The 12,996-nt window shown below is 38.0% G+C and overlaps 1 protein-coding gene across 1 annotated transcript; it reads left to right on the top strand.

Annotated features, from left to right (window-relative positions):
• Positions 1-321: 321 nt before the first annotated feature.
• LOC146530550 (uncharacterized) lies at positions 322-9,025 on the top strand. Its single transcript, XM_085199963.1, has 9 exons — positions 322-783; positions 1,806-1,921; positions 2,225-2,343; positions 3,080-3,246; positions 4,724-5,032; positions 5,235-5,399; positions 5,964-6,044; positions 6,468-6,671; positions 7,342-9,025. Exons 1-9 carry the CDS (start codon positions 526-528, stop codon positions 7,444-7,446), a joined length of 1,524 nt encoding a protein of 507 aa, XP_085056089.1. The 5' UTR covers positions 322-525; the 3' UTR covers positions 7,447-9,025.
• The last annotated feature ends 3,971 nt before the right edge of the window (positions 9,026-12,996 follow it).

Raw genomic sequence — 12,996 nt, 5'->3', positions numbered from 1 at the left:
AAAATTATATTTGGTTCATATTTGTGACCTTGCTTAGAAATATTATACTTATATCAATATCAGAAATCTTTTTTATTACAAATTATTCCCTATTTCTTTTCCACGTAATAAAAAGAAAGAAATTTCTACATTTAATTTGACATAATATCTAATTAAATAAATAAAAATTAATTTTCTTAACCATAGAATTAGAAGGTTTGGCTGCTGTTACAATTCAATCAATTCATATACGTTACTGTATTTATAGGGCAACACTGAGAAAATAATAGTTTTTTTTTTGTATAATATATTATCTGTGTCTCGTCTGTTATCTATAATCTATGTCTAATGTCATAACTCATAAGGACCAAGGGCAAAAATTATGAATGCTGGAAACTTAGGTTATATTTCGCAACCGTCTGTCTTAATTCTTATTCCTGTATAATTTAAGGGAAATTATATACATATTTATACAGTAACACAATCAAAATGTAACATATATATTATAAATTGACTAAACAAATACCGGTTACCGGTGAATTAAACATGTCGACTTTAAAATTAAAGTTGATTCTAAAGGACTTAATTATAGTGAGATTTTTGAATGTATGGACGAGAAAAAATGCTGTTAGTTCGATGGTAAAGCGTTGTATTCGAGACCGCGGTTTCCGGGAAGTAATACAAATATTTAAACATAATATATTACGTCCGAGAAGAACTTTATTCTTATCTGCTACTGCGGTTTATAAAAGTCACAGCGATTCGTTCAGTTGCGACCAAGGTATATCGGATGAAGAATTACAGGTTGGTAAAATAGCTCTTACTTTTGTATATAATGTAGCTAGATACATAGATAGAAATACTATATAGCATACAAAGCTGTTAAAGATACAGAGAAAAATACAAAAAAAAATTCTTGTAATAAATTCTCTTATACTTTATTTCTACACTTACTATACTAACAACTAAAAATCGCAATGAAATATTATAATTTATTTTAAAAATTTGTTCCACTTATTATGATGGTTATGCCTTACCCTATGGTGGAGAGGTGCACAAAATGTGCCTGTAAAAGGAACTGGTTGTGGGTTCGATCCCCACTCGAGGTAATGATATATTTATTAAAATTTATATTTTCATATCTTTACTATGGTGTCAAAGCAAAATGCAGAGTTGAATTTCGGCACTCAACATGTAATGATGAGTGTCTTAGCACTATGTTCTCTCTGTCTACCTTACTGTGCTTGGGATACAGTGTGAAGCTTATTAACTGTACAAATAATGTTCCTACTTGTAAATGCATTGTACTCATTTTTTAAACTACAATAATATAATAATACAAAACTTCTGAAACATACATAACCTTGTTATTAGAGAATTGAAAAATATAATTTACAAAATTATAAAAGAAAAATGTCTTAAATTCTCAACTTGTCATTGTTAATGTGCATGCTCATATTATGCTATGATTGTATAAATCTTATCTTAGCTAAATTTTCTAAGCTAGGCCTGATGCATGTAAAATTGAAAATTCATAACTACTTGTCATTTTTTATAGTGTTAATGTCCCCCCTATAGATGTTAACAACAACAAAAGTTTGTAACAAGTTTATAAAAAATTAAATATAGCTTGATGTTGTGTATTTCTAAGGCCCTCCTTTATTTGTCTACTTTTCTTAGATAATTGTAATCATTTCCTCGAAAAGACATTGAATCTGCTTCTATGACATACAGTTACATACTGTCAAACTTTTCCACAACAGCCTCAATTATTTTGTATAATTTGTAATAATTCTAACATAACTGCTTTTATTATTTAATTACAGGCTTTATTATTAGAACTAGAGAATGTAGAGAGTCTAGCAAAGTCAACTCTATATTGTGCAGGATGTGGGGCTCGCTTAGCGATAGACAGGAAGCAGGATGGTGTCAGATATTGTATGTAAGTTGTGTGGGTCATGCTATTTATCTACTCTTTCTTGTTGGGATAAGATTACAAAGTTGTATGATGTATTTGTGAAAGATATATTCTTGTATAATATTAGAAATGCAAGTGAGTTAGTGCACTTTCACTCATAAGCTATTAAACTAATCATCATGAAATTTTGCATATACATTTTAAGAACACAATACTTTTTTAAAATCACACACTAAAAAAATACATAAACTTTTTAATTACCATTGTGACTTATTTTAAAGCATTAATGTGATATGGAATTGAAAGAAAAAAATACTTTTATTTTAGGTGTAAGGATCCCCAAAAGGAGAAAGAAGGATCAGATGGCTGGGTGCCATATATGGAAGCAAAAGATGTCATAATATGGCGTAAGGAATATAAGCCAGGAGGATTATATGCCTATAAAGGTAGGTTTTTCATTAGAAGTAAGACAGTTATGGGTACATTTCCGCTTGAGGTAACATTGTTAAATAATAATTACAAAATGTAAGCCGCAATGTAAGGTGATTTTGTAGCAATCTTGTTGAAAAAAAAAACTCTTTATATTCATATAACTTTTTTATTTATGAACCTATTAAAAAAAAATAAACACTATTTTTAACATTTTGTGTTTCTTTTTAATTGTTTTTTACAGTTTGCCAAAATATAATTAATGATAATAGAATTTAAATCTGATAAGCCGTCTCTGAGATTTGTGTGCACAAATACACAAACAGGAAAAAACAAAAATATATACTACTGACACTAATTTTCCTCTGTCTATAGCTAGCGTGAAGGGGAAATAGCGTGAAAAACCTAAACATATTTATAATTTAGGTTCAATATATAAATTTAATTTCAACATATTTACAAATATATAGAGGCCAGTAGTGGCGCAGGGGCATAAAGTGTGACTGTAAACCGACTGGTTATCCCACTCGAGAAAATGAAATATTTATGTATTTAACATTTATATTTCCATTTCTTCGCTCTGGTGTCAAGGTAAAGGGCGGGGTTGAGTTCCGCCACTCAACACGCAATGCCTCCAGAATTCGGCGGAATATGAGAAATGGAGTGTCTTAACACTAGGTTCCCTCTGCTTATCCTGCTGTGTGCGGGAGACAGCGTGAAGCTAATTTATTTAATTTCAAAATATTATTCCAGTGTACGGTCGCTATCCAGAAATATCCGCTAGTGATTTCGCAGCGGTACAAATAGACGGCGCTTACCGCCGCGTGTGGGACAACGCCGTGGCGGCGCTGGCCATCGTGCAGAGGGACGCGCGGGGCATCCCCGGACAGGCGGTGCTGCACTGGGAGGTCTTGTGGCCGGTAAGTTGGAGGAAATTTGGCAAAATAGGGGTTTAGTATCTTGAAAGTGATTACATTATGTTCATAAAATATAATAATATTACTTTATATTTTTATATTTTACTAGCGGACCGGGACGCGGCTACGCCTGCTAGAAATATAAGCTTAAATAATCAAAAAGAATAATAAGTAGAGACATTATTAGAAAAAATATCTAAGTTATTGAAATGAACCAACAAAAGAAGTAAAAGTAACTAAAGGATATTCTTAATATTAGAAAAAGTACCTAAAGTTTGTACATGTGTACATAGATATCGACTCTATGAAATAACTAAACATCTTTCTATATTATATAGGATAATTTTTGCGAGCAATATCAAATAAAATAAGAAGAGAACCAAAGTGTAGTTTAAATAAATTATAAACAGCAAATAATAATAAATTATAAACATAAAAAGTAACAATAGTTTGAAAATGTATGAAAATTTTAAAACCGTCAACGTGGTCTGCCCGTTTGCGTCGGTCATACTCATACTATGCCGCCCGAAGGCTATACCGTGTTATTATTTATTAGAATGTTACACAGTAAACTATAATTTCAATCTATTTCAATCTATTTTTATAAGGATGAACATCAAAATGTCGCGGTAACGGTCGCGTAGCGACGACGGTTGTTATGGCAACGTGGCAGAATAAATTGCATGTCAAATTAAAAATAAGTATTTTAATATATTAGTATATTCGTACAACCTCCTTTGTGTGTTCTCCATACAACGTGACATTGGCGAAGTGAATAGTGCTCAACTGGCACGCTCGACGCCATAAATAAAGAACCGAACCGTATATTAGTATATATGTGTAATGTAATGTTATATAGCCTATAGCACTTCTGAAGAATGCAGCTTTCATACAAAAACAAAGTAAATCGGACCAGTAGAGATCCAGAGATCTTAGCGTTCAAACAAACAAACAAACTCTTCCGCTTTATTATATTAGTAAAGATTAAGGTGATGTATTTATTGAGGCTATTCGTGGCGCAGGGGCACAGAGTGTGACACTAAAACCGACTGGTTGTGGGTTCGATCCCCGCTCGAGGAGATGAAATATTTATTTACCTGCATTTATATTTCCATTTCTGCACTCTGGTGTCGAGGCAAAGCGCGACGTTGAGTTCTGCCACTCAACACACAATGCCTCCAGAAATCGGCACAAAGCGGGGAACGGAGTGCCTTAACACTAGGTTCCCTCAGGCTGTGTGCAGGACACAACGTGAAGCTGATGAAAGGACTAACGTAATTTAAAACGATTTTTAAATGCGAACCAGTAGGTACTTATTTATATTAGACCGTTCAACAAAACTACACTTTATAATTATAACATGTGTCATGCACGATTCTTTGTTATTTCAGATAAATGCTGTTTTTCAATATTTTCAGTCGTTTTTTTACCAGAAAGAAAGGTCAAAAAATGATGTAAAGATCTTTTTTTTCATTTACAGAGACTATTCGCAAATCGCGACTATGTCTACATAAGGCGTCACAAAGAATATGATATAGTGACTCAAAAGAAAATAAACAAGCCGATAACTTACGGAGTGAACATTCACTCAAATGCTAAAAGGAAATCACTAGAGAGTTATGGTGATACTGATGTGACAAGTGGAATAAATAGTGATGTGAATAATAAAGTGTATATAATAGTGTCAAAATCGTGTGAACACCCGGAAGTACCGGAAACGAAGCACGCTATACGTGTAGCTGAGTATTGGAGTCATATGGTGGTTAAAACTATTCATGGAAGTGAAAAGGTAAGAGTTTTAAGTGTTATGGGTTCTGTTTCAGAGTTTTGGGGTTCTACTTTAGGGCTTAGAGATTGTGGTCTCTTTTTTCAAAGAATGGGTATCTTCACACTAGGTTCTCTCTGCTAAGCCTGTTACCTACGGAAAACAGGGTGTAACTCAACTCACTCACATAATTAACTATATATAAGTAAGTTGTTATTTACCTCAGCCTGGAATGGAATTCGTACTAACCTACTACGATGAGCCGGCAGTGGGTGGGATGCCGGGGGGCGTCGCTGCATGGGCCTCCAGTCGAGCTGCTCCGGTCTACTTGGACAGGATGAGAAGGGCCGCCCAGGAGTATAGGGCTTGGGTCGCCGGCAGATCGCCACAGGTGCGTAGTTAGTTTGAATGCAGACTTGGCCGATCTGAAATTACAGATTTGATATTAAGATTGATCTTATTTTTAATATTTTTTTTCCAATGAGTGAAAAATGAGACAAACTACAGTAAACCTAACTTTAGAGCAGCTACGACTTGTCCACCATACTGTACACGTTAATCTATATATATAAAATCAAAAGGTCACTCACTCATCACGAAATCTCAGAACTTGTAGTTTCTGAGATTTGCTAGGAATCTCAAATTTTGCATAGGAGTTATTTATAGGACGTAGGTGCTCGCTAAGACGGGAATTTGCAATATTCGACTTCTAAGGGGTTGTTTTTGGGGTCGAAAGTTTGTATGAAACTTCGTTACTACAAATGCTAGGAGTCTCAAATTTTGCATAGACGTCACTAGGACGTAGCCATGGAGACAGAAATTAATAATAACAGTTCACGCGGGTGAAACCGCGAGCGGGCCGCTAGTCTAACATATTTATATTTACTATACACATTTAGATTAATTTATTATATTGTCAGATGTCAGTCATTTTAATAAAATTATCAATTTACAGGAATTGCCAGATTTCATCCCCTTTGAGCCAGACCAAGTCAGCCAGAAGGAGGCAGTTCAAATACAAGAGCAAGATATGAAGGTAAGCTACTTTATTTGGAGACTATAGTGGGCACGGAACACATGGCCCTATCCATTCCTACTGAGAAAATGTTTCACCACATTTCATTTGTTGATGACCACTCTGAGCATGTGCTCAGAGTTGTTGCAAGTGTAAGACTCTTAAGTCTTTCCATTTCCCATTAAGGTATTTCTTTTCTCCACTTCCCGCTGAATTCTTGAAGCATTGTGTTGAGTGACGGACTAACTCAACGCCGCGCTTTGCTTCGTTACCGGAATGAGGACAATGAAAATATTAAATATTTTATCCCCCGAGTGGAAATCGATCTTACAACGATCACGTTTACTGTAGCACGCATGTGCGCATGAGCCACAGGCTCAGTGTGTATATATATATATATATATATATATATATATTATATATATATAATTACTTAATTTCTAGACTTCTAAAGAAGGTCCAGAAATGGAGAATGGTGTCACAACAAAAGATCAGAGTTCACAAACGGATGAATTTCTTATACGAAATTTAAATATAGATAATAATAAAACCGAAAATAATGAAGATTTATATGAAATTGAAGATAAAAAAGATACAAAAGCAAAAGAAGTCAAAAAAGATGAAACGCAAACACCAAATGAGAAAAAAGTAAGTGTAGTAATTTTAGTAGTCATTTGAAGTCGAAATTAGTTTGTTTTTATAATTAATAAATTTATTTTATTATTTGCGAGTGTTACCATATTTAATTTTAATTAGTTTACCTTTTTAATTGTAATGCAGGATAGCTGCCAGCTAATGTAATAGATTGTACCATTGATTTTGAAAAGAGCAATTGTTGAGTTTCTTACCGGCTCTTCTCAGCAGAATTGCCTTCCGAACCGGTGGTAGCTTTTTGTTCATATGTTCATTCGCCGATTCAAAAGTGCTTATAATAATTGCCTATTTGAATAAAGAATATTTTGAATTTGAATTTGAATTGGATGTAAATTATATCTGATCCAACTTGTAAGGCAAGATAAAAAAAATAAAGAAAAAAGCAAACAGCACAACTGCTAAAAATGTAATAAATTGAAATTAATTTAAACCAAAACTGATAAATATATATCTTTCTTGCTCACTCATAAGGCAAACCTTATGAATGAGATACTTTATTGTTGTTAGGTATATGAATAAATGAAAGTCCTTATAATCAAATGTATGAGGAAAAGGCTATTATATTAGCAATGTGGTTAATAAAATAACACTTTCTTTGTATTTATACACATACTGTGTAACCTAAATTGTATAAATTAATGTATAATTTATCTATCTCGCTCAGTCACAGGAAACACCCGCATTAGAAGGAGATAGCGATAAAGCCGAAGAAGAAGAGAATAATGGTGGCTGGTGGAGATATCTATATCCTTTTTATTATTTTGCTTAATATATAATTATATATAATATATATAAAGAAATTTTTTGTCTATATGTATACTATTTTATGCTAAATTGAATAAGGTGATCTTTAGTAATTTGGTTGTTGTTTTCCTTTTATATATTTATGTATGTATGTCTTCTCTTACACTTTTTCGAAGAGATAGTAAAATACGGTATGAAAACACTGAAAAAAATAATAATTGAGAAATAAATAGTTTAGTATTCCTTTCCTAGCATTAAATATAAATAAATGTTAAATATTTGATTAATATTAAGTAATGTTATAGTTGAGCTTTCTAGTTAAATTACCAAATAATATTTTTTTTCTTAAATTTAGTAGGAATTATTTTAAGATAGCGGAATTTGAAACTTTAAATAAAATTCAATTGATCTTTAAGTTTCAATCTTTATACATCAATATTTTTTGGTGTTTTTTTTTGAACTTGTGCTGTGAGCCCTATTGGCTTTTACAGCGACACCGGTTGGGTAGGGAAGAGGGTACTCTGTCCCTGATGAAAAGCAAGCACTACGTGGCTGCCTGTGAGGAAGTCAACGGCTGTAAGGGCGCCCTCTGCAGGGCTCGAACCTTGGCTTGCGACCGTCGAGCGGACTGGGAGTTTTCCCTCTTCCGCGATAGATATTCCGCGGCTTATTAGGTTTGGGAATACCTATAGCTTCCTTCCATTCGTCGGGGAATGAGCACTACTTTAGAAGAGAATTAAAAATAATGACCAATAGAAATATGAACTGAGCCGGAAGGGAATTAAGCGTTCTATTTGATAATTTGTCGGGCCCCGGGGCCTTTCTATCTTTAAGATTTTTGATAATGACTTTGACCTCGTCTGTCGAGGTCGGGTGGAACGGTTACCTTTGCGGGGGCGTCAGCGCCCATTCTGCGACGGCGGAATCCACGCACGCGATGTGGCTCGGGTCGCAGTGCTGACTACTCGGAGTACATTGAGCTTCTAAACGGTTAGCGAGACATTCCGCTTTTTCGGTGTCGTCGGTGGCAATTGACAAATCTGACCTAATGAGGAGGCATAGTCGAGAGACAAACGACTCTAAAAGCTCGCAACAGCGCCCAGAATGCCTGGTGGGATGGAGCGAACCCCTCGAGCTTTTTATCCCACGACTCACCGCGCAAAAGTTGGAAATCGAATCGAACGTGTCGTCTCATCGCATAACTTTATTTCTACGTCTAATCAATCGCCTGAGCTTATCTAAGATACCTACCTACCTTCTCTCCTACTATACCTTCATACCTACCTTCAGGTACGTTTGTTACCTCTTTCGAGCAACTCTGTATTGTATTTTGAATATGTTCAGTGTATTTATTCGCCGTTGAGTCGCCGACGAATTCGAATTTCTATGTTTACAATTGAGATCCCCGATCAGAAGGATCGAGTCATCAATACTGAGTAGCGATAGAATATCGCTTTCTAATAATTGTCTACTCCCTGAACGGTAAACGGAGGTAATGATCAAAGGCTGATGGCTTGTTAGGGATACCTGGCACACCGACTCCTCGGCTGCTTCAAGAGACGGAGGGTCGAGCGGTATACAGTGTAAATACCTTTTGTAATAAATCATAGGGTCGTCTCCTTTGGTGTCCCTATAATTTCTCACAATCCTGTAGTTCGCAATGCCATTACTGCGAACCCCAGGCTTAAGAAAAGACTCCTGTATACAAAAGATATCTAATTGATGAGCGTGCGCGAAAGCGCTCATTGACTTTTTGGCGTCTGACACCGTTAGCGTTAAAGGTCTCTATTGATGACCGCCATTGGAAAATTTATTTAGCTATGAAGCCCGCGATGGCTTCCAGGAGATCGATATGATCGATTAACGCTTGGGCGCGGTCGCCGGAACCATTCGTGTTTCTTAATTTGTCCGCGAAAATTTTGATTTCGTTGAAATCAAGAAATCTAGCGAAATTTGGCACTAGTGCTAAATCGCTAGAATTGGAGGGAGGGGCGCGGGAGTCGGAGCCGCTACCTGGACAGTAGGCGGCTTGACCGGCGCCGCAGTGCGGGCGACTACCGGCGAAGGCGCGGGTTTGAACCACGCGTTCTCCTTCGGAGGAGGGGCGAGCACGTACTTAGGAGGAGCCGGCTCCTTATTGTTGTTACGGTTTTTGCTTCCGCGTCTGGTGCGCCTACGAGGCGCGCGGGAGCATCCGCAATAGCTGGCGGAATGACTTTGCGTCTCGCAAAGCACACAGCTAGGGGGAACGGCGGGATCGGGTACCTTGCGGGGACAATCCAAGGGGACAAAATGTGGGTGGTCATCTAGGCACTTAACGCATCTAGGCCGCGCGAAGCAGTTTCTGGCCGAGTGGCCGTAGAGTTGGCAGCGGTGACACTGCCCTATGAGACCCCTCGTGTGTGGGGGTTCGACCCTGATGCCGGTGAGAGAACACACCGACATCATGTTGAAGATTTCCTTTCCTTCTTTAGTGTGGTCCAGGATGACTAATCGACCTTCGTCTCCCCGCTCCGTCGTTAACTCTTGGCGTTGAATTTGACCTTTTATAACGCATAGCCTCCAGAATTCGGCAACAGATCCGATTCGGCATCGCTCCGGCCTTGCCGCACAATCGGACGCCACTATAAAATATATATACTAGTGTTGTGGTTCGAGACTCCTGCGACTGCTGAGCTACGTGGCGCCTTGAAGATGCTCTCCGACAGGCCAAGTGACTCCAAAGTCGCTCCGCCGAGGGAGTATCCCCGCGCCCCCCGTTCCACCTCAGATCACGAGATGGAGGCGAGCGATTGTTCGACCTCGGACTCGGACGACGGTTTCGAGAACGTCGGTTCTAGATCGGCCAAGCCAAGGTGAGAAAGGCCCCTAGGGCCCCTCCGCCGCTCAAGAAGTCTAACAAGCCCAAGGGCCAACTTTCCCGCGCGAACGACGCTGCGTCGCCGGTCTCCACTGCCCCCGCTTCAGTGGTAGAGCGGGAAGACGCCGCGCCGCGCCCGCACATTCCCGCGACGCGCCTTCACCTTCCCGCGCCGCTCCCTCTAATTCTAGCGATTTAGCACTAGTGCTAAATTTCGCAAAGTGTTTCGATTTCATTGAAATCAAACCTTTCGCGGCCAAACTTAAGAATACGAATGGTTCCGATGACCGCGCACAAGCCATTATCGATCATATTGATCTCTTAGAAGCCATCCAGGGTTTCGTAGCAGTATAGATTTTCCAATGGCGGTCCAAGATAAATTCACCCTATTGCCCGCTGACTCGCAACTCGCGCGTATTAAACCAAGAGCCCCAGTCAATAGCGACCTTTAACGCTAACGGTGTCAGACGCCAACGAGAGTCGATGAGCGCCTTCGCACACGCTCATCAATTAGATATTTTTTGTGTACAGGAGTCTTTTCTTAAACCTGGGGTTCGCAGTCGTGGTATTGCGAACTACAGGATTGTGAGAAATGATAGGGCCACCAAAGGAGGCGGCACTATGATTTATTACAAAAGGAATTTACACTGTAAACCGACCGCTCGACCCTCCGTCTCTTGAAGCAGCCGAGGCGTCGGTGTGCCAGGTATTCCTGTAAGGAAGGGCCATCAGCTTTTGATCATTGCCTTCGTTTACCGTTCGCCGAGGAGGCAATTATTAGAAAGCGATATTCTAACGCTACTCAGTATGGTTGACTCGGTCCTTCTGATCGGGGATCTCATTTGTAAACATAGAAATTGGAATTCGTCGGTGACTCATGTCAACGGCAAGAGGTTTTCGCCTTCACTGATAAATATAACGCTCACGTTATTGGCCCGCCTTTCCCACCCGCTTTAGTGCCCGCGGCACAGGGGAGGTTATCGATATAGTATATACTTTCGAATGTTGGTTTGCTACAACGTTCAATGGATTCTATTCCAGACTTAGATTCGGACCATCGTCCAGTTATTCTCAAATTTGGTGAGAAGCGCCCCTCAGGCCCCCCACTAAAACAGTAATCGACTAGAGGAGATTTTTAAAGTTCTTCCACTCTAATGAATCTCCATTAAAGGAATTAATACCTGGCATATACGCCGACTCCGCGGAGTTAGGAATAGACGCGGCGAATAAATTCACCGAGCGTGCCTCCTCTCATTAGGTCAGATTCGTCAATTGCCTCTGACGACACCGAAAAAGCGGAATGTCTCGCTGACAGTTTAGAAGCTCAATGTACTCCGAGTAGTCAGCCCAGCGACATGCGTGGATTCCGAGGTCGCAGAATGGGCGCTGACGCCCCCGCAAAGGTTATCGCTCCGCCCGACCTCGACAGACGAGGTCAAAGTCATTATCAAAAATCTTAAAGATAGAAAGGCCCCTTGGCCCGACAAATTATCAAATAGAACGCTTAAGTCCTTTCCGGCTCAGTTCATATCTTTATTGGTCATTATTTTTAATTCCCTTCTAACGTAGTGCTCATTCGCCGACGAATGAAAGGAAGCTATTGTTATAGGTATTCCGAAGCCGAATAAGCCGCGGAATATCTATCGTGGAATAGGGAAAACTCCCAGTCCGCTCGACGGCCGCAACCCGAGTTTCGAGCCTCGCAGGGGGCGCCCATACAGTCGTCGACTCTCTCACAGGCAGCCACACAGTGCCTGCAATTCTTCAGGGACAGATTACTCTCTTTCCCTCAACCGGCGTCGCTGTAAAAGCTAATAGGGCTAACAGCATTAACCTCAAGACCGAAAAAAAAAAATAAGTATCTAATATATCTATCATATCTATCATAAGTTGCTTCGATAGATTACGAATTTGAATCGATTTTTCAAAAATTATATCGTAGAAAAAAATGTAAGAAAGTATAAGCGTTGATGAAATTAGTGATGTGTCACGTAAGTTTTATCAATTTAATTCGATTATGTCGATTCGTAAATTAGTGGACATTAATGTTCGATAAGTTTCATTGGTTGTAGAATAGCTTTATTATAATTGTATAATAATAAAATATAACTTTTAGTGAATAACGTTAAAATAAGCCAAGCGACGGCTGTAAAATAACTTATATATATAATTTTATTGCAATAAAAATATATCGAAAATGTTAAATTTTGGAAAACTATTACATTTGAAACTGTTGTAGTACAAAGAGAAAAAAAAGTAATATTAAAAACTCAAAACCTAGACAGGATCTGCTTCAGACACTAAACCCTCTACCATGCTGGTCACAGCGTAAAGCTTTATTAATAATATTTTACAAGTCTGGATTTATTAAATAACTATATGTTATTAATAATTAAATATGTGTGCAATATGTTATATTAGACAAATGATTTTTGTTCCTAGTTTTATGATTCACGGCATTAATATAAGTTTTGAAGTAATTAGCATTACGGATATCGAACTCACAACCATTAAGTCTCAGATGTTGTTATTTCATTTTTAAATATAAAATTGACAAGCATATTATAAACAACTTTCTAAGGATATACAATATATTAAATAAATATATTTTTATTTATTTTAAATTGAATTGTTGAAATGCTTATAGAAGTAGTCGTAGTGGGTGTGGCTTTTTATAAGTAAGATAAAAACAAGGCTATGTTTTGTTTAAATAAA

This window comes from Heliconius melpomene, chromosome 17, assembly GCF_056956725.1.
Source record: "Heliconius melpomene rosina isolate 202511_hmr_F chromosome 17, ASM5695672v1, whole genome shotgun sequence".
In the NCBI taxonomy this organism is placed as follows: domain Eukaryota; kingdom Metazoa; phylum Arthropoda; class Insecta; order Lepidoptera; family Nymphalidae; genus Heliconius; species Heliconius melpomene.
The sequence above is the reverse complement of the archived record's forward strand: the minus strand, read 5'-3'. Positions and strand labels throughout refer to the sequence as shown.